This window comes from Ranitomeya imitator, chromosome 2 (assembly GCF_032444005.1).
Source record: "Ranitomeya imitator isolate aRanImi1 chromosome 2, aRanImi1.pri, whole genome shotgun sequence".
Taxonomy (NCBI): Eukaryota; Metazoa; Chordata; class Amphibia; order Anura; family Dendrobatidae; genus Ranitomeya; species Ranitomeya imitator.
The window spans coordinates 249,424,091-249,450,918 of record NC_091283.1 but is presented as its reverse complement, the minus strand read 5'-3'; the positions used below and the strand labels follow the sequence as shown (position 1 = coordinate 249,450,918).

General features: G+C 44.5%; 2 protein-coding genes across 4 annotated transcripts in view; both read right to left on the bottom strand.

Annotated features, from left to right (window-relative positions):
* LOC138662926 (oocyte zinc finger protein XlCOF8.4-like) overlaps positions 1 to 26,828 on the bottom strand; it is an 866,299-nt gene that overhangs the window by 825,528 nt on the left and 13,943 nt on the right. The window lies entirely within an intron of this gene.
* Positions 654 to 25,868, bottom strand: LOC138662916 (zinc finger protein 84-like). Of its 3 annotated transcripts, XR_011318091.1 has the most exons (4): positions 25,765 to 25,868; positions 25,476 to 25,566; positions 13,198 to 13,260; positions 9,947 to 11,019 (listed from the first exon to the last, which is right to left on the bottom strand). XR_011318091.1 is itself a non-coding variant. In XM_069748916.1 (3 exons), exon 3 carries the CDS (start codon positions 4,521 to 4,523, stop codon positions 3,048 to 3,050), a length of 1,476 nt encoding a protein of 491 aa, XP_069605017.1. In that variant the 5' UTR covers positions 4,524 to 4,671; positions 25,476 to 25,566; positions 25,765 to 25,868; the 3' UTR covers positions 654 to 3,047. The 3 variants fall into 3 exon arrangements, 2 of the variants coding, with proteins under 2 accessions (XP_069605017.1, XP_069605018.1); XM_069748916.1 differs by lacking the exons at positions 9,947 to 11,019; positions 13,198 to 13,260 and adding an exon at positions 654 to 4,671; XM_069748917.1 differs by lacking the exons at positions 9,947 to 11,019; positions 13,198 to 13,260 and adding an exon at positions 654 to 4,668.

Genomic DNA, 26,828 nt, shown 5'->3' with positions numbered 1-26,828 from the left:
AACGATCCGTGACGTTGCAGTGTCCTGGATAGCGATCTCGTTGTGTTTGATATGCAGCAGCGATCTGGATCCCGCTGTGATATTGCTGGTCGGAGCTAGAAGTCCAGAACTTTATTTCGTCGCTGATGACCCGCTGTCATCGCTGGATCGGCGTGTGTGACGCTGGATCGGCGTGTGTGACGCCGATCCAGCGATGTGTTCACTTGTAACCAGGGTAAATATCGGGTTACTAAGCGCAGGGCCCCGCTTAGTAACCCGATATTTACCCTGGTTGCCATTGTAAAAGTTAAAAGAAAAACACTACATACTCACATTCTGATGTCTGTCACGTCCCCCGGCGTCCACAGGGTTAAAACTGCTTTCGGCAAGAGCGCTGCTTAATGCACGCGCTGCTGCCGAGAGCTTCCCTGCACTGACTGTCACCGCCGGCCGTAAAGCAGACACATTCTGCCGGCCAGCGCTGACACATTCAGTGCAGGGAAGCTCTCGGCAGCAGCGCGTGCATTAAGCAGCGCTCTTGCCGAAAGCAGTTTTAACTCTGTGGACGCCGGCGGGGGACGTGACAGACATCAGAATGTAAGTATGGAGTTTTTTTTTTTTCACTTTTACAATGGTAACCAGGGTAAATATCGGGTTACTAAGCGCGGCCCTGCACTTAGTAACCCGATGTTTACCCTGGTTACCCGGGTACTGCAGGGGGACTTCAGCATCGTTGAAGACAGTTTTCAACGATGCCGAAGTCGTTCCCCTGATCGTTGGTCGCTGGAGAGAGCTGTCTGTGTGACAGCTCCCCAGCGACCACACAATGACTTACCAACGATCATGACCAGGTCGTATCGCTGGTCGTGATCGTTGGTAAGTCACTAAGTGTAACGGTACCTTTAGTCTTTATAACAATATTGCACTCATTTTTTGACAGCATGGCCATTAGAAGCTGCTTTTGATCTTTGCAGTAGGTAAGTTTTCCCTGAGTGGTAAATATTGGGCCATCTGAAAACGGAGTTTAGCCTAGGACAGTTTGCACTACTAATTAACAGCTGTTACAATACCAAACTAGGGCAGTCACTATAGGAGAAAAACACAAGAATTATACTGTATTGTCACATACTATCGATTCCTGACACTGGAGTGGCTTATAAACTTATGAAGTATATATTTTGAGGTCTGGGATCTGCCAATATGTGGCTGGTTTTCTGACTGTTTCGGATAACATGATACATGGTTTTAGTTTTCTTGTCTAGTTTTGCTTAAATATAGGTCAATATTAAATAGTCTCCTGATGAGTTGCCTTTGGTGAGGATGATGAAACCCGTAGAAATGAGAGGCTTGGAGAGTGAGTGTGTATGCGTCACCTCACCCCATATACTGAACTGTGGGGTACATGTTTTTTCTATTAGTCACCTACTAACTAACCTTCAGGGGGTAAATTATAGGTATAATTTTACATTTGGAATTAATAAAGTTTAGTTTTATCCTTTTGTCAGCAAACATGAGGAATGATAAGAGATAACCCATTTAAGAAGATTCAATTTTGGTTAAAACTATTCCAACATTATGAACATAAAAAAGGCTTCTCCCCTATGTGATGTGCAGCGCCCCAGAGTCCTAGTCGTTGCAGTAGTGTCGTTCTTCCACTAGGGGGAGTGCTATTACGTCTGAAGGCAATAAAGGAATTCTCTTTGCCAGGTATCACAATCCATACAACACACTTTACACTCCAGGCCGCCAGGGGGAGCTACGCTCCTATCTATTAGGGCACTCCTCACAATTAGGTAAAACTGGTGGTCTGGATAGAAAGTTAGTCAGAACCCGACGGAGTTTGGCAGAAGCTGGCTGGAGTGACCTCCAGCCAGATCCAGACTTTGGTCTGAGGAGGACGAGGGTTTATGGAGCTGCGCCTGCCCCACATGCGGCAGCATCCTAGGAAAGAGATATTAGAGGAGAAGTGTATTGTAGAGGGTGAGAAAAGAAGTCATAGCAAAAAGGAGAGGAAACCAGAAGGAGTTCTGCCCTGTGAAAGGCTGCCTCCTTCTGAGGCGCAGTAATCCGGTAGCCAGAATACCGAGGGAGTAAGGATCTCTATGCTTTACTTCAGAGACTGCAGGACAGTTAATTCCATGTTGGCTGCCTGACCTTATACGCAGGAGGCACGGTGGCAACTTGTGGGGGCCGGGGCATCGTAGGGTCCCTGTAAAAAGCTTCAGGCCACCAGTCATACGGGTTTTGTCCTATCCTAACCATCAGGGGGACAGAGACAAAGAAACTAAACATCTCCAAAAGTTGTGAGGACCTTACCAAGAAGCTCAGCAGGGAGGTACTACAAAACCCAGGCGCTAGAGGAAGGCTACTGATTTCCACCTGGATAAGGGGACTATGGATTTGCCTTCAGACCAGCCGGACTCTGCCCTGTGGTCTAGTACCCTGGAGTGCGGACACTGAAGCCTTCAGTAAAGGTAAAGAGACTGCAACCTGGTGTCCTCGTTATTCACTATGCCTCACACCATTCACCATCTACACTCTGGGAAGCCCTGGGGATACACTTCACCTGTGGGAAAGTATACCATCTAGCTGCCATTACATCACCCCAGCGGACCCCTAAGCAGCGTTGGTCACCCTGACCGAATACCACAGGTGGCGTCAGGAAAACTATTCCCTTTAAAGGCCTTTCCCCCATTTATCAATGGACGCCCCTAGGGCCATGGAGCGGGTCAGCCACCGTGACATTACCGCCGAGAACCAAATGACCCGATACCAAGTACCCCACTGCCCTACTGGGGCGCTCCAGATGTCTCTGATGTTTATTAACAGTTGATTTCCAAGTATTTCCCACATTAAGAAAATGAAAAAAGGCTTCTCTGTGTTACTACTCTGATGCCTAACAAGAATCGCTTTCCTGTTAAAACATATCCCACATTCTGAACAGGAAAAAGGCTTCTCCCCTGTGTGAGTTCTATGGTGCCTAACCAAATCTGATTTCAGGTTAAAACATTTCCCACATTCTGAACAGGAAAAAGGCTTCTCCTCTTTGTGAGTTCTCTCGTGACTAACTAACATTTCCCACATTCTGAACAGGAAAAAGGCTTCTCCTGTGTGTGAGTTCCGTGGTGCCTAACCAAATCTGATTTCTTGTTAAAACATTTCCCACATTCTGAACAGGAAAAAGGCTTCTCCCCTGTGTGAATTCTATGGTGAGTAACAAGCAGTGATTTACGTGTAAAACGTTTCCCACATTCTGAACAGGAAAAAGACTTCTCCCCTGTGTGAGTCCTATGGTGCCTAACCAAATCTGATTTCTGGATAAAACATTTCCCACATTCTGAACAGGAAAAAGACTTCTCCTCTTTGTGACTGCTCTGATGTCTAGCAAGATGCCATTTCTGGTTAAAACATTTCCCACATTCTGAACAGGAAAAAGACTTCTTCCCTGTGTGAGTTCTATGGTGCCTAACCAAATCTGATTTCTGGATAAAACATTTCCCACATTCTGAACAGGAAAAAGGCTTCCCCTCTTTGTGACTGCTCTGATGTCTAACAAGATGCCATTTCTGGTTAAAACATTTCCCACATTCTGAACAGGAAAAAGGCTTCTCCCCTGTGTGAATTCTATGGTGAGTAACAAGCAGTGAATTACATCTAAAACATTTCCCACATTCTGAACAGGAAAAAGACTTCTCCCCTGTGTGAGTTCTATGGTGCCTAACCAAATCTGATTTCTGGATAAAACATTTCCCACATTCTGAACAGGAAAAAGGCTTCTCCTCTTTGTGACTGCTCTGATGTCTAACAAGATTCCATTTCTGGTTAAAACATTTCCCACATTCTGAACAGGAAAAAGGCTTCTCCCCTGTGTGAGTTCTATGGTGATTAACCAAATCTATTTTCCATTTAAAACATTTCCCACATTCTGAACATAAAAAAGGCTTCTCCCCTGTGTGAATTCTCTGATGTCTAACAAGATGCCATTTCTGGTAAAAACCTTTCCCACATTCTGAACAGGTAAAAGGTTTCTCTCCTGTGTGGATTCTTTGATGGCTATCAAGATTTATTTTACATTTAAAACCTTTCCCACATTCTGAACAGGTAAAAGGTTTCTCCCCTGTGTGGATTCTTTGATGGCTACCAAGATTTATTTTACATTTAAAACATTTCCCACATTCAGAACAGGAAAAAGGCTTCTCCCCTGTGTGAGTCCTATGGTGCCTAACCAAATCTGATTTCTGGTTAAAACATTTCCCACATTCTGAACAGGAAAAAGGCTGCTCCCCTGTGTGAGTTCTATGGTGATTAACCAAATCTGATTTGCGGTTAAAACATTTCCCACATTCTGAACAGGAAAAAGGCTTCTCTACTGTGTGATTTCTCTGGTGACTAACAAGATGCCATTTCTGGTTAAAACATTTCCCACATTCTGAACAGGAAAATAACTTATTTGCTTTAGGAGCAGTTTGTCTTTCAATGCCTCGTTTATGACTTTGATTTTCCTTAGTAGTTAGCAATGAATCAGAAGATGGGACCTGTTTCATAGGACCAGATGACAGATCTTTGCTGTGAATGATGCTATATCTGGAGTAATGGCATTCCCTTCAGTTGTATCTTGTAGGATCTTAAGATCATCAGATTTAAAAACTGAAGATGTCAGCTGTCCCGCTGAGCTCCTGGTACAGTCATCTGCTAAGATAAAAAAACAACATTTGGTTGTAATAAAATATCCTTGAGTTTTATATTTTTGAACATTTCAACTTAAACCATCCATAAAAATGGCAAGCTATGTAAAAACTTTAATTATTTACCAAACAATGACTGCTCACAGTCTAATAGAAAACCTTGTTGGATGAACCAGTAGTGTGTGGTGTTCAACTGTTTGTTCATTCTGCCTCCCAAATATTGAATAAAAAGAATCAATCAATGTTATGTAGGCAAAAATAATACCAATTCTTATCTCACAAAAAAGTCCCCTGTCAGGTCCATCAACGATCAATGGATAAACAGAGGTTAGAATATAGCATGGAGAGTCTCCCAATAATTAAAACTTAACTTTTAATCACTAAGATAAAATGGACAAACTAACATGACAAAATTAACACATGTGAATAAGGTGCTCATGCAAGCCAGTGCTCAAGATAAAAATTGGTTTGGTCTCACCAATGGGAATGACAAACGTCCACAGCAGGCTCCTCCTGTTGCCTTCTCTAGATAGGAGGAGAGGAAAGAGAGGGAGGGGGTATAGGGCTTTACTAAACTCCCTGTCGTGCCCCTTGTATTTCTCCTGTCCTAACAAGGACAGGCCCCAAGTATACCCTGCTAGGGACAACAACCATCCACTACATATAATATATAAGTCTCCCTACGTGTTTCCTCCCCAGTCACAGGAATTCATCAGGGGAGTTGATTTAAAGCCAATGGGACATAAAGTATGCAAAAAAAAAACTAAGTGTCCATTGTCACAATATTGTATGAAATGTAATATGATTTTGTAGCTTTGCCTGTCAGACCCATGCTGTGGGCTAAAAAAAAAACCCTTCTCTGTGTGTTTCTGCTGTGTGTAGGAGAAGGTTTTATTGCTAGCTGTAAATTCCAGGCTCTGGGCAACTTACTCATCTCTCCTCCCATCTAGAATCAGCTAGAACTGGTATAGAATTTCCCAAAATTCATGAAGTTCTTTGTTCAAATATTGTAAGATGTTGGGCCAACGCTTTTGGCTAGGAAAATAATAAATCCATTTTGCGAATCTCCATTGGCGGATTTATCAGCTACTGTAAACGGGAGCCTCTAGTTCCAACATGGACAGAGTACAGATTTCTCCAGAACCAGGCGTCCGAACGAGCCCGAATTTACTACCCATAGAAAGCCAATGGTAAAAGAAGATGAATGAGGGGTGTGCTGGGATTCTGGAGTGGAGATACTAGCATTATAAGACTTTGTGTTAAATTTGGTAACTCTGATGAGAGGGGAGGGCGATGTTAACTCAACCCCTTTAGTGATGTCACGAGTCTCCAGGTTTTTAAGGGACTCCACTTAACCCAGCCTTCAGTCTTAGTCTGAGTCTTACTAGAGGAGCTCTGACTGCTACGTTATGACCTGGTGGTTAGGAGCACCCGGCACGACCTGATAGTTAAACTCACACAGGACAAGCTCTGGGATGTGGGAGCTCTGCTGACCGCAGGCCCTAATCCTATCACAACAACTAGAAAAAGCCGTGGAGCGTTCCTGACTCTCCCTAGACGCCTCTTCACAGCCTAAGAGCTAGCTAGCCCTAGAAATAGAAAATAAAGCCTACCTTGCCTCAGAGAAATTCCCCAAATGAAAAGGCAGCCCCCCACATATATTGACTGTGAGTAAAGATGAAAGTCACAAACGCAGAAATGAAACAGGTTTCAGCAAAGGGAGGCCAGACTTACTAAACAGACAGAGGATAGGAAAGGTATCTTTGCGGTCAGCACAAAAAACTACAAAAGACCAAGCAGAGTGTGCAAAAAGACCTCCGCACCGACTAACGGTGCGGAGATGCCACTCTGCAACCCAGAGCTTCCAGCTAGCAAGACAAAATCATGATAACCAGCTGGACAAGGAAACAATGAACAAATAATAACTATCAGGAACTTAGCTTCTGCTGGAGAAGACAGGTCACTAGAAAGATCCAAGAGCGAACTGAACCAATGCAGGAACATTGACAGCTGGCATGGAGTAACGATCTGAGTGGAGTTAAATAGAGCAGCAAACCAAAGGATAAACCACGTCACCTGTGTAAGGAACCTCAGAAGCAGCAGCTTCACTCACAGCCACCAGAGGGAGTCCATGGACAGAACTCGCCGAAGTACCATTCACGACCACAGGAGGGAGTTCTACAACAGAATTCACAACAGTACCCCCCCCCCTTGAGGAGGGGTCACCGAACCCTCACCAAAGCCCCCAGGCCGATCAGGATGAGCCAAATGAAAGGCACGAACTAGATCGGCAGCATGAACATCAGAGGCAAAAACCCAGGAATTATCTTCCTGACCATAACCCTTCCACTTGACCAGGTACTGGAGTTTCCGTCTCGAAACACGAGAATCCAAAATCTTCTCCACCACATACTCCAACTCCCCCTCGACCAACACCGGGGCAGGAGGATCAACGGAGGGAACCATAGGCGCCACGTATCTCCGCAACAACGACCTATGGAACACATTATGGATGGCAAAAGAAGCCGGAAGGTCCAAACGAAATGACACAGGATTAAGAACTTCAGAAATCTTATATGGCCCAATGAAACGAGGCTGAAACTTAGGAGAGGAAACCTTCATAGGAACATGACGAGATGACAACCAAACCAAATCCCCAACACGAAGTCGGGGACCAACACAGCGCCAGCGGTTAGCGAAACGTTGAGCCTTCTCCTGGGACAATGTCAAATTGTCCACCACATGAGTCCAAATCTGCTGCAACCTGTCCACCACCGTATCCACACCAGGACAGTCCGAAGGCTCAACCTGCCCTGAAGAGAAATGAGGATGGAAACCAGAATTACAGAAAAAAGGAGAAACTAAAGTAGCCGAGCTGGCCCGATTATTAAGGGCGAACTCAGCCAAAGGCAAGAAGGAAACCCAATCATCCTGATAAGCAGAAACAAAGCATCTCAGATATGTTTCCAAAGTCTGATTAGTTCGTTCGGTTTGGCCATTAGTCTGAGGATGGAAAGCTGAAGAAAAAGACAAATCAATGCCCATCTTAGCGCAAAAGGACCGCCAAAACCTCGAAACAAACTGGGAACCTCTGTCCGAGACGATGTTCTCTGGAATGCCATGCAAACGAACCACATGCTGGAAAAACAATGGCACCAAATCAGAGGAGGAAGGCAATTTAGACAAGGGCACCAAATGGACCATCTTAGAGAAACGATCACAAACCACCCAAATGACCGACATCCTTTGAGAAACAGGGAGATCAGAAATAAAATCCATGGAAATATGCATCCAGGGCCTCTTCGGGACCGGCAAGGGCAAAAGCAACCCACTGGCACGAGAACAGCAGGGCTTAGCCCGAGCACAAGTCCCACAGGACTGCACAAAAGAACACATATCCCGTGACAAAGAAGGCCACCAAAAGGATCTAGCCACCAAATCTCTGGTACCAAAGATTCCAGGACCAGCCAACACCGAACAATGAACCTCAGAGATAACTCTACTAGTCCATCTATCAGGGACAAACAGTCTCTCCGCTGGACAACGGTCAGGTCTATCAGCCTGAAACTTCTGCAGCTTGCGCCGCAAATCAGGGGAGATGGCAGACAAAATTACCCCCTCTTTAAGAATACCCGCCGGCTCCAGAACACCCAGAGAGTCAGGCACAAAACTCCTTGACAGGGCATCAGCCTTCACATTCTTCGATCCCGGAAGGTATGAAACCACAAAATCAAAACGGGAGAAAAAGAGCGACCATCGAGCCTGTCTAGGATTCAACCATTTGGCAGACTCGAGATAAGTCAAATTCTTGTGATCCGTCAAGACCACCACGCGATGTTTAGCTCCTTCAAGCCAATGTCGCCACTCCTCGAATGCCCACTTCATGGCCAACAACTCTCGATTGCCAACATCATAATTGCGCTCAGCAGGCGAGAATTTTCTAGAAAAGAAGGCACATGGTTTCATCACCGAGCCATCAGAACTTCTTTGCAACAAAACAGCCCCTGCTCCAATCTCAGAAGCATCAACCTCGACCTGAAACGGGAGCGAAACATCTGGCTGGCACAACACAGGGGCAGAAGAAAAACGACGCTTCAACTCCTGAAAAGCCTCTACAGCCGCAGAGGACCAATTGACCACATCAGCACCTTTCTTGGTCAAATTAGTCAACGGTTTAGCAATACAAGAAAAATTAGCGATGAAGCGACGGTAAAAATTAGCAAAGCCCAGGAACTTCTGCAGGCTCTTCACAGATGTCGGCTGAGTCCAATCATAAATGGCCTGAACTTTAACAGGGTCCATCTCGATAGTAGAAGGGGAAAAAATGAAACCCAAAAATGAAACCTTCTGAACTCCAAAGAGACACTTTGACCCCTTCACAAACAAGGAATTCGCACGAAGGACCTGGAACACCATTCTGACCTGCTTCACATGAGACTCCCAATCATCTGAAAAGACCAAACTGTCATCCAAATATACAATCATGAATCTATCCAGGTACTCTCGAAAGATGTCATGCATAAAGGACTGAAACACAGATGGAGCATTAGAAAGCCCGAATGACATAACCAGGTACACAAAATGGCCCTCGGGCATATTAAATGCTGTTTTCCATTCATCGCCCTGTTTAATTCGCACAAGATTATACGCCCCTCGAAGATCTATCTTGGTGAACCAACTAGCCCCCTTAATCCGAGCAAACAAATCAGACAGCAGCGGCAAAAGGCAAAGGCAAAAATCAATACAAGGTCTCAAAGAGCCATCCTTCTTGGCCACAAAAAAGAACCCTGCTCCCAATGGTGACGACGACGGGCGAATATGACCCTTCTCCAAGGATTCCTTTATATAACTCCGCATAGCGGCGTGCTCTGGCACAGATAAATTAAACAGACAGCCCTTAGGAAACTTACTACCAGGAATCAAATTAATAGCACAATCGCAATCCCTATGAGGAGGTAGGGCACCGGATTTGGGCTCTTCAAATATATCCCGGTAATCTGATAAAAACTCAGGGACTTCAGAAGGAGTGGAAGGCGAAATTGACAACAATGGAACATCACCATGTACCCCCTGACAACCCCAGCCGGACACAGACATAGATTTCCAATCTAACACTGGATTATGGACCTGTAGGCATGGCAACCCCAAAACGACCACATCATGCAGATTATGCATCACCAAAAAGCGAATATCCTCCTGATGTGCAGGAGCCATGCACATGGTCAATTGACCTAATCACCACACACAATGCAGATAGATCCCATAAAAATTTACCTTTATTAATACATATTAAAAACAATGAATCGAAACAGGTACAAAAAAGCACAGGTATGGACAATACAACACTAAGTGGCAGTACATAAAAAGGGCCCAAGGTACCACCCACCGCCAAAGCATACCATACTCAAAATATATTGGACATCAATCCATAAATATAGGCAAAGAATATACAAAGCGCTGGTACTATGACCCGATATCCAAAAAGCAAAGAAGTATCACAGAATAGTATGACGCACATTACCTGGTATACTCAGCAATGGGGGACCCAGAGCCCACCCCAACGCGCGTTTCGGAGCCACAGACCAGCTCCTTCCTCAGGGGGCGTGGGGGACAAATGCAATCAGCCAACCTTAAATACGCCCAGTGAGTCAGGCCCAGAGGTAATTACCTCCATAAAGATGCGGCACCTGCAGATGCCGCCGACCACGGCGCCACCCCCACCCGCCGGAGCCGGAAACACGCGTACACACACGTGATGCAGCCCCATGCGGCGGCTAATGCCAACCACGGCGCTCACGCCGCCAACCGGAACCGGAAACACGCGGGCCCACGTGATCCGGTATCCATGGCGACGGAGACGCCGCTGGCAACCAACTACAGGAACAGCGCCTGCGCAGACATAGCAGGGTGGAAGAACAAACAGGGGAAACAAAACCAAGATAAAGAGGCATGTATATAGGAGAAAAACTCACATAATAAAACAAATTACTTAGCAACGCCTCAAAAACTATGGATGTAGAATCGTCATTGCCCATACACTATAATCCATGGACAAGACATACAACTAAAATACAACAAAATCACAAGAACAAACAAATCATGCACAAAAATACACAAAAATACAAATAATACCAACATAAATCCCACTACAAAAACACCCCACAAAAGAAAAAGAACATATGCAAAAATATATATATAGCACCGAACAAGACGCAGAAAAATAATACATATATAAACACATATACATATATGTACAGCAGGGCGACGGCTGAGCTGACACACATCCCGCTGGCATAGTGTTATTCAGATATATCTTCTTCGCCTATACATAGCAATAGCACCGATATAGAGCACCCTAAATAACAACAAATACACAAGTTAAAAACAAATTAAAAAACAATGTACATGACACTTATGATAGAAACAGAATACCCATAAATGGGAAGGGAAGATCACAGAAAAGGAGCAAATGAGATATTCTCATTCAATCCATCAGGGTGGATTGTCCGTAATGTCCATATCCACCTCGCTTCCAACTGCGCCAGACGTTTAGCGAGATTACCACCTCTGATATTAATATGCAAGAGGTCAATACCACGGACGCGCAATAGTGTACTGTCACTATGATGGAATTCTCTAAAATGACGAGGCAAGGTCTTAAGGGTGGTCACGTCCACGCAGGAGGCTGCCGCCTGTATACCCAACACGTGCTCACGTACCCGAACCTTCAACTGCCGTGTGGTCAAACCCACATAAATCAGGCCACATGGGCACGTAGCATAGTATATGACAAAACGGAATATACATGAAATGCGTTGTCTGATGGTGAATTGCTTCATACCATCAGAGGTAGCAAATGTTGTACATTTGTCGATGTTAGGACAGGCGACACACCTCCCACACGGAGCACAACCACCCTGCCGCATATCATACAGAAAAGTTGATGTATTTTGCCCAACATAGTGACTACGCGTCAATTGGTCTCGCAGATTTTTAGCACGTCTGAATGTAATTGGAGGATTATCAGGGAGGAAATTTTTAATGATCGGATCGACCTTCAAAATAGGCCAAGCATTTTTGAGGGCCAGGCGTAGCTTCTCATGCTGAGGGTTATAAGATGTAATAAATCTAACTATATTATTACCACCAGATTTTTTTGTGGCTTTATTATATAGTAACCCATTATGGTTGGAGTATTTGGCACGGTGGTATGCCCTCTTCACGCTCCGACCGCTATAACCCCTAGACATGAAGCGTTGTCTCAGTTCCTCCGCTCGTAACTCGAAATCGGCATCAGTAGAGCAGATCCGACGGAGTCGGAGGAACTGGCCCACTGGAATCGCTTGGATCATGTGGTGCGGATGACAGGAAGACGCATGCAACAAGGTGTTGGTGGCTGTTTGTTTACGAAAAATATCCGTCTGGAGTAGGCCCCGTCCATCCTTACGGATAGTAACGTCGAGAAAATCAATCCTCTCAGAGTCCCACACCGGGGTGAGACGTATGTTAAGATCGTTGCTGTTCAAAGAGGAGATAAATTGCGCAAGGTCGACGGCGGTGCCCTGCCAGACAAAGAAGATATCGTCAATGTATCGCGTCCATAAAAGGACGCGATCCACTGACCCCTGTTTGTCCGACAGGAAGAGATCCCTCTCCCACAGCCCCAGGAACAACCCAGCATAGGCCGGCGCAAAGGCCGCACCCATCGCTGTGCCCTGGAGCTGTAGGTAGAAGGATCCCTTAAACACAAAAAAATTGTGTGTAAGGGTGAACTCCAATAACTCCAGGATGAGGTCCCTCAGGGCTGTAGAAAGCATAGATGTACTGAGAAAAAATCTAACGGCACGTAGCCCATCACAATGGCGAATATTCGTATATAGGGACTCAACATCAACTGAAGCCAGAAGAGTATCACCCCCTAAGCACAGGCCGTCGACCCTGCGCAACAGATCCCCAGTATCCCTCAGGAAGGAAGGAAGATTAAGCACCAAAGGCTGCAGATGGTAATCGATCCACCTATTTACTTGTTCCAAAAAGTTCCCCCTCCCAGATACAATGGGTCGGCCGGGTGGTGACTTAATATCCTTATGGACTTTAGGAAGAAGATACAGTGTGGGGAAAGTGGGATCCTTAACTAGTAGCGCCGAAGCCAGATCCTTGGTGACAATGTCGTTGTCCACTGCTTTTTTAAGAATTACCTCTAATTTTGCACTAAATGCCGAGAGGGGATTGTATGTGAGTTTTTTATAACATACAGCGTTATTAAGCTGGCAAAACGCCTCCCTCTCGTACATCACTTTAGGCCACACAACGACATTGCCACCCTTATCCGCTGGCTTCAGCACCACATCCGGAAGATTTTGGAGATATTTAAACCGGATTCTTTCCTCCTTAGTCAAATTATCCCCTCCACCATATCTAGGAATCTGCAAAAGTTCCTCAGTCACCACCCGTACGAATAAATCAATACTGGGACAGGATGTAAACAGGGGGAACTTATTGGACCGAGGGCGGATACATGGAGGAACCCTACCTCCTTTGTTATCGTGCTCAAGTGCCAGTTCTTCCAAGATTCTTATGGCTTCTTGTTCCTCCTCTGTAGGGAAAAGACGTTGTAATTCGTCATTATAAAAATATCTTTTGAACAGCAACGATCATGCAAAAATGAGTAGATCTTTAACCACAGAAAAAGTGTCGAACCCCGGTGTGGGAGAGAAGGACAGGCCCCTACCCAGAACAGACAGATCCACCTCAGATAATACATAATTGCTCAAATTAATCACCTTGTTGTCCCTGACATCCGCACCAGATGAGTACAAGGGACGTCTCTTGTATGGGTGATATGCATGATTTCGTAATCTCTGGGTTTCACCCATACCATATGTTGAGGCAGAAGATACAGATGTATCCGATTGTCCACTTATAGATGGAATGGATATACTAGAGGATGTTCTACGTATTTCTGGACCAGTCTTGTTTCTCCAAAGATACACCTTTTTCATCTGGTACACATTTTTGCAAGATCGATGCTGTTCAAAAGATATTTTTATAATGACGAATTACAACGTCTTTTCCCTACAGAGGAGGAACAAGAAGCCATAAGAATCTTGGAAGAACTGGCACTTGAGCACGATAACAAAGGAGGTAAGGTTCCTCCATGTATCCGCCCTCGGTCCAATAAGTTCCCCCTGTTTACATCCTGTCCCAGTATTGATTTATTCGTACGGGTGGTGACTGAGGAACTTTTGCAGATTCCTAGATATGGTGGAGGGGATAATTTGACTAAGGAGGAAAGAATCCGGTTTAAATATCTCCAAAATCTTCCGGATGTGGTGCTGAAGCCAGCGGATAAGGGTGGCAATGTCGTTGTGTGGCCTAAAGTGATGGAGGCGTTTTGCCAGCTTAATAACGCTGTATGTTATAAAAAACTCACATACAATCCCCTCTCGGCATTTAGTGCAAAATTAGAGGTAATTCTTAAAAAAGCAGTGGACAACGACATTGTCACCAAGGATCTGGCTTCGGCGCTACTAGTTAAGGATCCCACTTTCCCCACACTGTATCTTCTTCCAAAAGTCCATAAGGATATTAAGTCACCACCCGGCCGACCCATTGTATCTGGGAGGGGGAACTTTTTGGAACAAGTGAATAGGTGGATTGATTACCATCTGCAGCCTTTGGTGCTTAATCTTCCTTCCTTCCTGAGGGATACTGGGGATCTGTTGCGCAGGGTCGACGGCCTGTGCTTAGGGGGTGATACTCTTCTGGCTTCAGTTGATGTTGAGTCCCTATATACGAATATTCGCCATTGTGATGGGCTACGTGCCGTTAGATTTTTTCTCAGTACATCTATGCTTTCTACAGCCCTGAGGGACCTCATCCTGGAGTTATTGGAGTTCACCCTTACACACAATTTTTTTGTGTTTAAGGGATCCTTCTACCTACAGCTCCAGGGCACAGCGATGGGTGCGGCCTTTGCGCCGGCCTATGCTGGGTTGTTCCTGGGGCTGTGGGAGAGGGATCTCTTCCTGTCGGACAAACAGGGGTCAGTGGATCGCGTCCTTTTATGGACGCGATACATTGACGATATCTTCTTTGTCTGGCAGGGCTCCGCCGTCGACCTTGCGCAATTTATCTCCTCTTTGAACAGCAATGATCTTAACATACGTCTCACCCCGGTGTGGGACTCTGAGAGGATTGATTTTCTCGACGTTACTATCCGTAAGGATGGACGGGGCCTACTCCAGACGGATATTTTTCGTAAACAAACAGCCACCAACACCTTGTTGCATGCGTCTTCCTGTCACCCGCACCACATGATCCAAGCGATTCCAGTGGGCCAGTTCCTCCGGCTCCGTCGGATCTGCTCTACTGATGCCGATTTCGAGTTACGAGTGGAGGAACTGAGACAACGCTTCATGTCTAGGGGTTATAGCGGTCGGAGCGTGAAGAGGGCATACCACCGTGCCAAATACTCCAACCGTAATGGGTTACTTTATAATAAAGCCACAAAAAAATCTGGTGGTAATAATATAGTTAGATTTATTACATCTTATAACCCTCAGCATGAGAAGCTACGCCTGGCCCTCAAAAATGCTTGGCCTATTTTGAAGGTCGATCCGATCATTAAAAATTTCCTCCCTGATAATCCTCCAATTACGTTCAGACGTGCTAAAAATCTGCGAGACCAATTGACGCGTAGTCACTATGTTGGGCAAAATACATCAACTTTTCTGTATGATATGCGGCAGGGTGGTTGTGCTCCGTGTGGGAGGTGTGTCGCCTGTCCTAACATCGACAAATGTACAACATTTGCTACCTCTGATGGTATGAAGCAATTCACCATCAGACAACGCATTTCATGTATATCCCGTTTTGTCATATACTATGCTACGTGCCCATGTGGCCTGATTTATGTGGGTTTGACCACACGGCAGTTGAAGGTTCGGGTACGTGAGCACGTGTTGGGTATACAGGCGGCAGCCTCCTGCGTGGACGTGACCACCCTTAAGACCTTGCCGCATCATTTTAGAGAATTCCATCATAGTGACAGTACACTATTGCGCATCCGTGGTATTGACCTCTTGCATATTAATATCAGAGGTGGTAATCTCGCTAAACGTCTGGCGCAGTTGGAAACGAGGTGGATATGGACATTACGGACAATCCACCCTAATGGATTGAATGAGAATATCTAATTTGCTCCTTTTCTGTGATCTTCCCTTCCCATTTATGGGTATTCTGTTTCTATCATAAGTGTCATGTACATTGTTTTTTAATTTGTTTTTAACTTGTGTATTTGTTGTTATTTAGGGTGCTCTATATCGGTGCTATTGCTATGGATAGGCGAAGAAGATATATCTGAATAACACTATGCCAGCGGGATGTGTGTCAGCTCAGCCGTCGCCCTGCTGTACATATATGTATATGTGTTTATATATGTATTATTTTTCTGCGTCTTGTTCGGTGCTATATATGAATTTTTGCATATGTTCTTTTTCTTTTGTGGGGTGTTTTTGTAGTGGGATTTATGTTGGTATTATTTGTATTTTTGTGTATTTTTGTGCATGATTTGTTTGTTCTTGTGATTTTGTTGTATTTTAGTTGTATGTCTTGTCCATGGATTATAGTGTATGGGCAATGACGATTCTGCATCCATAGTTTTTGAGGCGTTGCTAAGTAATTTGTTTTATTATGTGGGTTTTTCTCCTATGTACATGCCTCTTTATCTTGGTTTTGTTTCCCGTTTGTTCTTCCACCCTGCTATGTCCGCGCAGGCGCTGTTCCTGTAGTTGGTTGCCAGCGGCGTCTCCGTCGCCATGGATACCGGATCACGTGGGCCCGCGTGTTTCCGGTTCCGGTTGGCGGCGTGAGCGCCGTGGTTGGCATTAGCCGCCGATTTCGGCGTCCTCGCCGCCGCATGGGGCTGCATCACGTGTGTGTACGCGTGTTTCCGGCTCCGGTGGGTGGGGGTGGCGCCGCGGTCGGCGGCATCTGCAGGTGCCGCATCTTTATGGAGGTAATTACCTCTGGGCCTGACTCACTGGGCGTATTTAAGGTTGGCTGATTGCATTTGTCCCCCACGCCCCCTGAGGAAGGAGCTGGTCTGTGGCTCCGAAACGCGCGTTGGGGTGGGCTCTGGGTCCCCCATTGCTGAGTATACCAGGTAATGTGCGTCATACTATTCTGTGATACTTCTTTGCTTTTTGGATATCGGGTCATAGTACCAGCGCTTTTTATATTCTTTGCCCATATTTATGGATTGATGTCCAATAGATTTTGAGTATGGTATGCTTTGGCGGTGGGTGGTACCTTGGGCCCTTTTTATGTACTGCCACTTAGTGTTGTATTGTCCATACCTGTGCTTTTTTGTACCGGTTTCGATTCATTGTTTTTAATATGTATTAATAAAGGTAAGTTTTTATGGGATCTATCTGCATTGTGTGTGGTGATTAGGATAACTGTTATGTCTGCAGCTGTCCCTTTATGGTCCTTGGCATACATACACGGGGTAATTGATTTTTGGGTTTCTATTTATGTTCCCATATATTAGATTATAATTTTTCCCTGTATGTAAAATGCAAGTTGCAACTTTATTGTCTACATGGTCAATTGAGTCCAGTACTGAGGTTTATTCTTGGCCAAAGGCGTAGCATCAATTCCTCTCAATGGAATAGGATACTGCAAGGGCTCCAAGAAAAAACCACAGCGCCTGGCAAACTCCAAGTCCATCAAATTCAGGGCAGCGCCTGAATCCACAAATGCCATAACAGAATAGGATGACAGAGAGCAGATCAGAGTAACGGACAAAAGAAATTTAGACTGTACCGTACCAATGGTGGCAGACCTAGCGAACCGCTTAGTGCGCTTAGGACAATCGGAGATAGCATGAGTGGATTCACCACAGTAAAAACACAGCCCATTCCGACGTCTGTGTTCTTGCCGTTCAGCTCTGGTCAAAGTCCTATCACACTGCATAGGCTCAGGCCTATGCTCAGAGAATACCGCCAGATGGTGCACAGCTTTGTGCTCACGCAAGCGCCGATCGATCTGAATGGCCAAGGACATAGACTCATTCAGACCAGTAGGCGTGGGAAATCCCACCATGACATCTTTAAGGGCTTCAGAAAGACCCTTTCTGAAAATTGCCGCCAGGGCACACTCATTCCACTGAGTAAGCACAGACCACTTTCTAAACTTCTGACAGTACACCTCCGCTTCATCCTGACCCTGACACAAAGCCAGCAAGATTTTCTCTGCCTGATCCACTGAATTTGGTTCATCATAAAGCAATCCAAGCGCCAGAAAAAACGCATCAACATCACGCAATGCAGGATCTCCTGGCGCAAGGGAAAATGCCCAGTCTTGAGGGTCACCTGTCAGAAATTTCACCTGTCAGAAGTGTAGACTAGTGGCCCTTTTAGAAGAAAAGGTGCGGGGTCTGGAAGAAAGAATAGCAACTTTGAAACTCATCAAAGAGAATGAAGACTTTCTAGACAGAACAGAAGCATCTCTACTGGTCACAGAAGGTGAAAAAAGTGTCAGAGAACCTCCAAAAGCAGATGAGTGGAAGCATGTGACCAAAAGAAGCAAGAAGACCATGGAGAAATCACCAACCACGCAACTGAAGAACCGATATCAAATCTTTGTAGAGGATGAAGATGACACACCTAAAGATGAAGCAATACCAGCAAGCAAAAAAGAAAAGGGCACACAGCAACATGTGACAGCAAAAAGTACAGCCAAGAAGCAACGAAGAGTGGTGGTGGTGGGAGACTCACTACTGAGAGGCACAGAAGCAGCCATCTGCAGACCGGACATAACTGCAAGAGAAGTATGCTGCCTTCCAGGTGCGATGATCAATGATGTGACCGATAGGATACCAAAGCTCTTCAGCTGCAAGGATGTCCACCCATTTCTTCTGATACATGTTGGCACCAATGACACGGCAAGGAAGGACCTACCGACAATCTGCAAGGACTTTGAAGAGTTGGGGAAGAAAGTAAAGGAACTGGATGCACAGGTAGTTTTTTCTTCTATCCTTCCAGTAGACGGGCATGGCACCAGGAGATGGAACAGGATCCTTGATGCAAACAACTGGCTAAGATGATGGTGCAGACAACAAGGATTCGGATTCCTGGACCACGGTGTGAATTACTTGTACGATGGACTCCTCGCCAGAGACGGACTACACCTCAACAAACCAGGGAAACACACATTCGCCAGAAGACTCGCTACACTCATCAGGAGGGCGTTAAACTAGAAGAAGAGGGGACGGGAAGAAAAACATTAGACTTGAACAAAGAAGACCCAGGAAAACATACTCAGAAGGGAGGTAAGAACATTTCTAAAACAATCCACAGCGAGGAGATTGGAACAAAAAAAAATCCTCTAAACTGCATGCTCACAAACGCCAGAAGTCTGACAAACCAGATGGAAGAACTAGAAGCAGAAATATCTACAGGTAACTTTGACATAGTGGGAATAACCGAGACATGGTTAGATGAAAGCTATGACTGGGCAGTTAACTTACAGGGTTACAGTCTGTTTAGAAAGGATCGTAAAAATCGGAGAGGAGGAGGGGTTTGTCTCTATGTAAAGTCTTGTCTAAAGTCCACTTTAAAGGAGGATATTAGCGAAGGAAATGAGGATGTCGAGTCCATATGGGTCGAAATTCATGGAGGGAAAAATGGTAACAAAATTCTCATTGGGGTCTGTTACAAACCCCCAAATATAACAGAAACCATGGAAAGTCTACTTCTAAAGCAGATAGATGAAGCTGCAACCCATAATGAGGTCCTGGTTATGGGGGACTTTAACTACCCAGATATTAACTGGGAAACAGAAACCTGTGAAACCCATAAAGGCAACAGGTTTCTGCTAATAACCAAGAAAAATTATCTTTCACAATTGGTGCAGAATCCAACCAGAGGAGCAGCACTTTTAGACCTAATACTATCTAATAGACCTGACAGAATAACAAATCTGCAGGTGGTCGGGCATCTAGGAAATAGCGACCACAATATTGTACAGTTTCACCTGTCTTTCACTAGGGGGACTTGTCAGGGAGTCACAAAAACACTGAACTTTAGGAAGGCAAAGTTTGACCAGCTTAGAGATGCCCTTAATCTGGTAGACTGGGACAATATCCCCAGAAATAAGAATACAGATAATAAATGGGAAATGTTTAAGAACATCCTAAATAGGCACTGTAAGCGGTTTATACCTTGTGGGAATAAAAGGACTAGAAATAGGAAAAACCTAATGTGGCTAAACAAAGAAGTAAGACAGGCAATTAACAGTAAAAAGAAAGCATTTGCACTACTAAAGCAGGATGGCACCATTGAAGCTCTAAAAAACTATAGGGAGAAAAATACTTTATCTAAAAAACTAATTAAAGCTGCCAAAAAGGAAACAGAGAAGCACATTGCTAAGGAGAGTAAAACTAATCCCAAACTGTTCTTCAACTATATCAATAGTAAAAGAATAAAAACTGAAAATGTAGGTCCCTTAAAAAATAGTGAGGAAAGAATGGTTGTAGATGACGAGGAAAAAGCTAACATATTAAACACCTTCTTCTCCACGGTATTCACGGCGGAAAATGAAATGCTAGGTGAAATCCCAAGAAACAATGAAAACCCTATATTAAGGGTCACCAATCTAACCCAAGAAGAGGTGCGGAACCGGCTAAATAGGATTAAAATAGATAAATCTCCGGGTCCGGATGGTATACACCCACGAGTACTAAGAGAACTAAGTAATGTAATAGATAAACCATTATTTCTTATTTTTAGGGACTCTATAGCGACAGGGTCTGTTCCGCAGGACTGGCGCATAGCAAATGTGGTGCCAATATTCAAAAAGGGCTCTAAAAGTGAACCTGGAAATTATAGGCCAGTAAGTCTAACCTCTATTGTTGGTAAAATATTTGAAATGTTTCTGAGGGATGTTATTCTGGATTATCTCAATGAGAATAACTGTTTAACTCCATATCAGCATGGGTTTATGAGAAATCGCTCCTGTCAAACCAATCTAATCAGTTTTTATGAAGAGGTAAGCTATAGGCTGGACCACGGTGAGTCATTGGACGTGGTATATCTCGATTTTTCCAAAGCGTTTGATACCGTACCGCACAAGAGGTTGGTACACAAAATGAGAATGCTTGGTCTGGGGGAAAATGTGTGTAAATGGGTTAGTAACTGGCTTAGTGATAGAAAGCAGAGGGTGGTTATAAATGGTATAGTCTCTAACTGGGTCGCTGTGACCAGTGGGGTACCGCAGGGGTCAGTATTGGGACCTGTTCTCTTCAACATATTCATTAATGATCTGGTAGAAGGTTTACACAGTAAAATATCGATATTTGCAGATGATACAAAACTATGTAAAGCAGTTAATACAAGAGAAGATAGTATTCTGCTACAGATGGATCTGGATAAGTTGGAAACTTGGGCTGAAAGGTGGCAGATGAGGTTTAACAATGATAAATGTAAGGTTATACACATGGGAAGAAGGAATCAATGTCACCACTACACACTGAACGGGAAACCACTGGGTAAATCTGACAGGGAGAAGGACTTGGGGATCCTAGTTAATGATAAACTTACCTGGAGCAGCCAGTGCCAGGCAGCAGCTGCCAAGGTAAACAGGATCATGGGGTGCATTAAAAGAGGTCTGGATACACATGATGAGAGCATTATACTGCCTCTGTACAAATCCCTAGTTAGACCGCACATGGAGTACTGTGTCCAGTTTTGGGCACTGGTGCTCATGAAGGATATAATGGAACTAGAGAGAGTACAAAGGAGGGCAACAAAATTAATAAAGGGGATGGGAGAACTACAATACCCAGATAGATTAGCGAAATTAGGATTATTTAGTCTAGGAAAAAGACGACTGAGGGGCGATCTAATAACCATTTATAAGTATATAAGGGGACAATACAAATATCTCGCTGAGGATCTGTTTATACCAAGGAAGGTGACGGGCACAAGGGGGCATTCTTTGCGTCTCGAGGAGAGAAGGTTTTTCCACCAACATAGAAGAGGATTCTTTACTGTTAGGGCAGTGAGAATCTGGAATTGCTTGCCTGAGGAGGTGGTGATGGCGAACTCAGTCGAGGGGTTCAAGAGAGGCCTGGATGTCTTCCTGGAGCAGAACAATATTGTATCATACAATTATTAGGTTCTGTAGAAGGACGTAGATCTGGGGATTTATTATGATGGAATATAGGCTGAACTGGATGGACAAATGTCTTTTTTCGGCCTTACTAACTATGTTACTATGTTACTATGTTACCACGCAACAAAGAAATAATGATTTTTACTTGTTGAACGGGGTCACCAGAGGAGCGGGGTTTCAAAGCTAGAAACAGTTTACAATTATTTTTGAAATTCAGAAACTTAGATCTATTCCCAGAAAATAAATCAGGAATAGGAATTCTAGGCTCTAACATAGGATTCTGAACCACAAAATCTTGAATGTTTTGTACCCTTGCAGTGAGATGATCCACAAGAGGACAGACCTTGAATGTCCATATCTACACCTGTGTCCTGAACCACCCAAAGGTTTAGGGGAAAATATAAGACAAAACACAGTGCAAAGAAAAAAAAATGGTCTCAGAGCTTCTCTTATCCCTCTATTGAGATGCATTAATACTTTAGGCCAGCTGTACTGTTATGACCTGGTGGTTAGGAGCACCCGGCACGACCTGATAGTTAAACTCACACAGGACAAGCTCTGGGATGTGGGAGCTCTGCTGACCGCAGGCCCTAATCCTATCACAACAAGTAGAAAAAGCCGTGGAGCGTTCCTGACTCTCCCTAGATGCCTCTTCACAGCCTAAAAGATAGCTAGCCCTAGAAATAGAAAATAAAGCCTACCTTGCCTCAGAGAAATTCCCCAAATGAAAAGGCAGCCCCTCACATATATTGACTGTGAGTAAAGATGAAAGTCACAAACGCAGAAATGAAACAGGTTTCAGCAAAGGGAGGCCAGACTTACTAAACAGACAGAGGATAGGAAAGGTATCTTTGCGGTCAGCACAAAAAACCGACTAGCGGTGCGGAGATGCCACTCTGCATCCCAGAGCTTCCAGCTAGCAAGACAAAATCATGATAACCAGCTGGACAAGGAAACAATGAACAAATAATAACTATCAGGAACTTAGCTTCTGCTGGAGAAGACAGGTCACCAGAAAGATCCAAGAGCGAACTGAACCAATGCAGGAACATTGACAGCTGGCATGGAGTAACGATCTGAGTGGAGTTAAATAGAGCAGCCAACCAAAGGATAAACCACGTCACCTGTGTAAGGAACCTCAGAAGCAGCAGCTTCACTCACAGCCACCAGAGGGAGTCCATGGACAGAACTCGCCGAAGTATCATTCACGACCACAGGAGGGAGTTCGACAACAGAATTCACAACACTGCTAGCCCTGATGAACTGGGACATATGGGAACTCCGCCCACTAGCCTGGTTGCCTGCAATGTCCTGAACACATGTAAGTGTTAATTTCTCATTTAACCCCTGTTATTTTTATTATTACCTTGTACATATTTTCAATTGTCTCATATTGTAACATCTTTATATGACTTTTTGTAAACACTGCCTTAATTTTTTACAGAGTAAAATATCTAAATACTAGTTTCGTTCTCTTGTTCTAAAACGTACCCTAAGTCTTCTGAAGGGAATTACGCTACTGTTTTGGGTTAGCTTCGGACCCGTTTAATCAAAGCTGGTGGCAGCATACCTTGTACGGTGCCTTTGGGAGTCGTAGTGACGGCGGCATTGTTAATTATTGTTCCTGCCTGAGTGGGAGTAGTTATATCGCCTCGCTGCAGCTTGCCCAATAGCCAGTACAAAGCAGGCAGCCTTTCTGGTGACTAATTACTCTAGGTGCAGTACCTAGTCTGACCTGAGGGTAAGGGGGGCGCCAGAGTGCTGCAAGTTCTCAAGCAGAACTGTAAAGCGGGATATACATAAATCCCTGCAGTTCGTGGTATATTGAAGAGCAGTGGGATAACTAAAATAAGCCCCTGCTGTAAACTAAGAGGTCAATAGCCTTGTGTGTGTTTTTTCATCACATTGTAGCAGTGGAGGGATAACAAGGATAAGGCCCCCTGCCCATGTGATAGCCATCTGTTGGCCTAAAGTCCGTGACGTTTGGGTGACGGTCACAGTGTGAATCGTGACATCCGTCATCTAAGTAACCCTGCAGTGACAGGGTACCTATCAATGGGTGTGACAATTTGTGTCACTGCCTATGGATAGTCATGAATGCCCGTGACTGAGGAGGAAACACATAGGGAGACCTATATATTACATGTAGTGGATGGTGATTGTCCCTAGCAGGGTATACTTGGGGCCTGTCCTTGTTAGGACAGGGGCAATACAAGGGGCACGATAGGAAGTTTAGTAAAGCCCTATACCCCCTCCCTCTCTTTCCTCCTCTCCTATTTAGAGAAGACAACAGGAGGAATCTGCTGTGGACATTTGTCTGTTCCCATTGGTGAGATCAAAACAATTTTTATCTTGAGCACTGGTTTGCAGGAGCACCTTATTCACGTGTTAATTGTGTCATGTTAGTTTGTCCATTTTATCTAAATGATTAAAGATTAAGTTTAAAATTATTGGGAGACGCTCCATGTTATATTCTACTGATATCCCTGAGGGTATTGTATAGGTGTGACCCATCTCACACTTTTGAAAAACAGCTATTAGTAGCTCAAAGACTGTTGAAAAGCAGCAGGGTTTCTATAAACCAATCCAGCAAAATCTGCTCTCACTTCTGAGTCTTGCAGTGTGCTCAAACAACATTTAGAATCCCTGTATTTAGCAATATTTGTGGTGTGTGTCTCCTGGAGCACAATCTGGGCCCTATGTGCTGGGTAATAAAATGGCAAATGTGTAATTTTGACATCCACTTCGTGCTAATTTCCAGAAAGTGGATGTGGATTTAAAATATTCACTCCTCCTACACATGTGGTAAAAATTGTTGGTACCCCTCGTTTAATGACTGAAAACCCCACAATGGTCACAGAAATATCTTGAATCTGAGAAAAAGTAATAAATCAAAAATCTATGAAAATGAACAAATAAAAGTCAGACATTGCTTTTCAACCATGCTTTCACAGAATAAAAAAAATAAAAAATAAAACTCAGGAAATAGGCCTGGACAGAAATGATGATACCCTTAACTTAACCACTTTGTGACCGCCAACGGTAGATAAACGTCAGCGCTGCACAAAGCCCTGCTAGCGCCGACGTTTATCTACCGTTTGTCTACGGTCGGCGATTTTGTGCTCATCAGGACCCCCACGTACCTTATAACGCAGGGAGAAATGAGCAGTGATTCTGGTCCATCCTCACACACAAAGACCAGTACAACAAGAAGGACAAATAGCGCTTCTGGAGAAATGTCTCCAACTCAGGGAACAATGCCCAGTACTAGCGCTGTCCCTAGTGCTCGTGAATTGGCGCACACTAATGTCCAAAGGGCTTTGCCTCTTGATGTAGCATTTCCCAGATGGGAGGCTTCGGATTCGGCTACTCCAGTCATCCCTAATTTTAATGCCATTCCTGGTATAAATGTGGAGGTGGAAAATTTTGGACTAATCAATTTTTTTTTTCATTTGTTTGACAGATAGCATGCTAGAGCAAATTGTCCTACAAACAAATTTGTGTGTCCTAATTCATCGGCCAGAATCCATGGCAATCATGGTAATACGGCCGGACTACACCACCGATAAAGCAGCCACAGCCGGTGACTGAGAAGAATCTGTGACTTCTCTGCATTTAGTGGTTACTACTCACCTGGGTAGTCACATGTAGGAATCTCCTCTTTACACCGCTCATCCCCCCTCGCATATGTCTCCGTAGTATTAATATGGGTCAGATCTTCACCCTGAAACAAATATTATAAAAGTCACCAACAGATGGAGAAGTCACATCTATGATCAGCTCTAATCCTGCCATCTCCACCGTTCTCATTACACAAGTATAAAACATATAATACTGGTGGGTAAAACAAGACTGAGCACAAGACCTTCACCGGCGTCTACACATCATAGGGGAGATCTCCTGACACCTTCTCTCCATCTACCTGATGGTCCTGAGAAGCATTGGGATCTTCTTGGTTACAGTCCTGTGGAAGAAGAGGACGGGGACATCTCTCTGGTGTTGTCCTCTTACTGGATAGATCTGGAGGAAACACATACAGGAAGTGAATTCATTCTTTACATACAGATAATTATAGGCCGTGTGTATTTAGTCCTGTCTATTACCTGGAGATGTGAGGGGCTGGGGAACCTCCATTATGACGTTCTTGTACAGATCTCTGTGTCCTTCTAAATACTCCCACTCCTCCATGGAGAAATAGACAGCGACATCCTGACACCTTATAGGAACCTGACACATACAATGATACCGTCATCCCCCGATCCCTTCATAGTGTTACTGTATAATGTCCCAGCATTCCCAGCAGTGTCACCTCTCCACTCAGCAGCTCAATCATCTTGTAGAGGAGTTCTAGGATCTTCTGGTCATTGATGTCCTCATGGATCAGGGGGTGAGGTGGAGGCCCCGTGATTGGGCTCAGGGGTCTTCCCCATCCGTCAGACACAGGGTCCTGACAGCGATCACTAGAGGTCTTCTTCACCACTGTGTAATCCTGGTAATGGAGAGACACATTAATAAATCTCACTACAGACATTTCCAGAGTCCTCACCTCTCCAGTTCTGTCCATCTGTTATTCCTATAGATAAGAATGATGTAATGTGACATCATCAGAATCTCTCACCTCTCCAGTAAGCCGGAAGAGGATCTCTAGGGTGAGGTGTAATATCCTCTCCGCCATCTTGTCTCTTTCCATATCCATCTTTGATGGGTAAATCAGGAAAATTCTCTTTTGTAGAAGATCTTCACTGAGAGGATCCGATATTGTAGAGACCTGAATGAGAAGATGAGCCGATGTAACATCATAAGAATCCTGTAATAATACAATTACTGGAGATAATAAGGGAAACATATGAGGAGATTTATTATTTTACAGTATTTAGTTTCCTTCTTTACATCTACTAATAAATCCTATATATTTAGGCCACAGACAACAAGCAGTTTCCTCCTCGGAGTCGGCAGCTGAATACGTTTCTCATAGACTCATCTTCC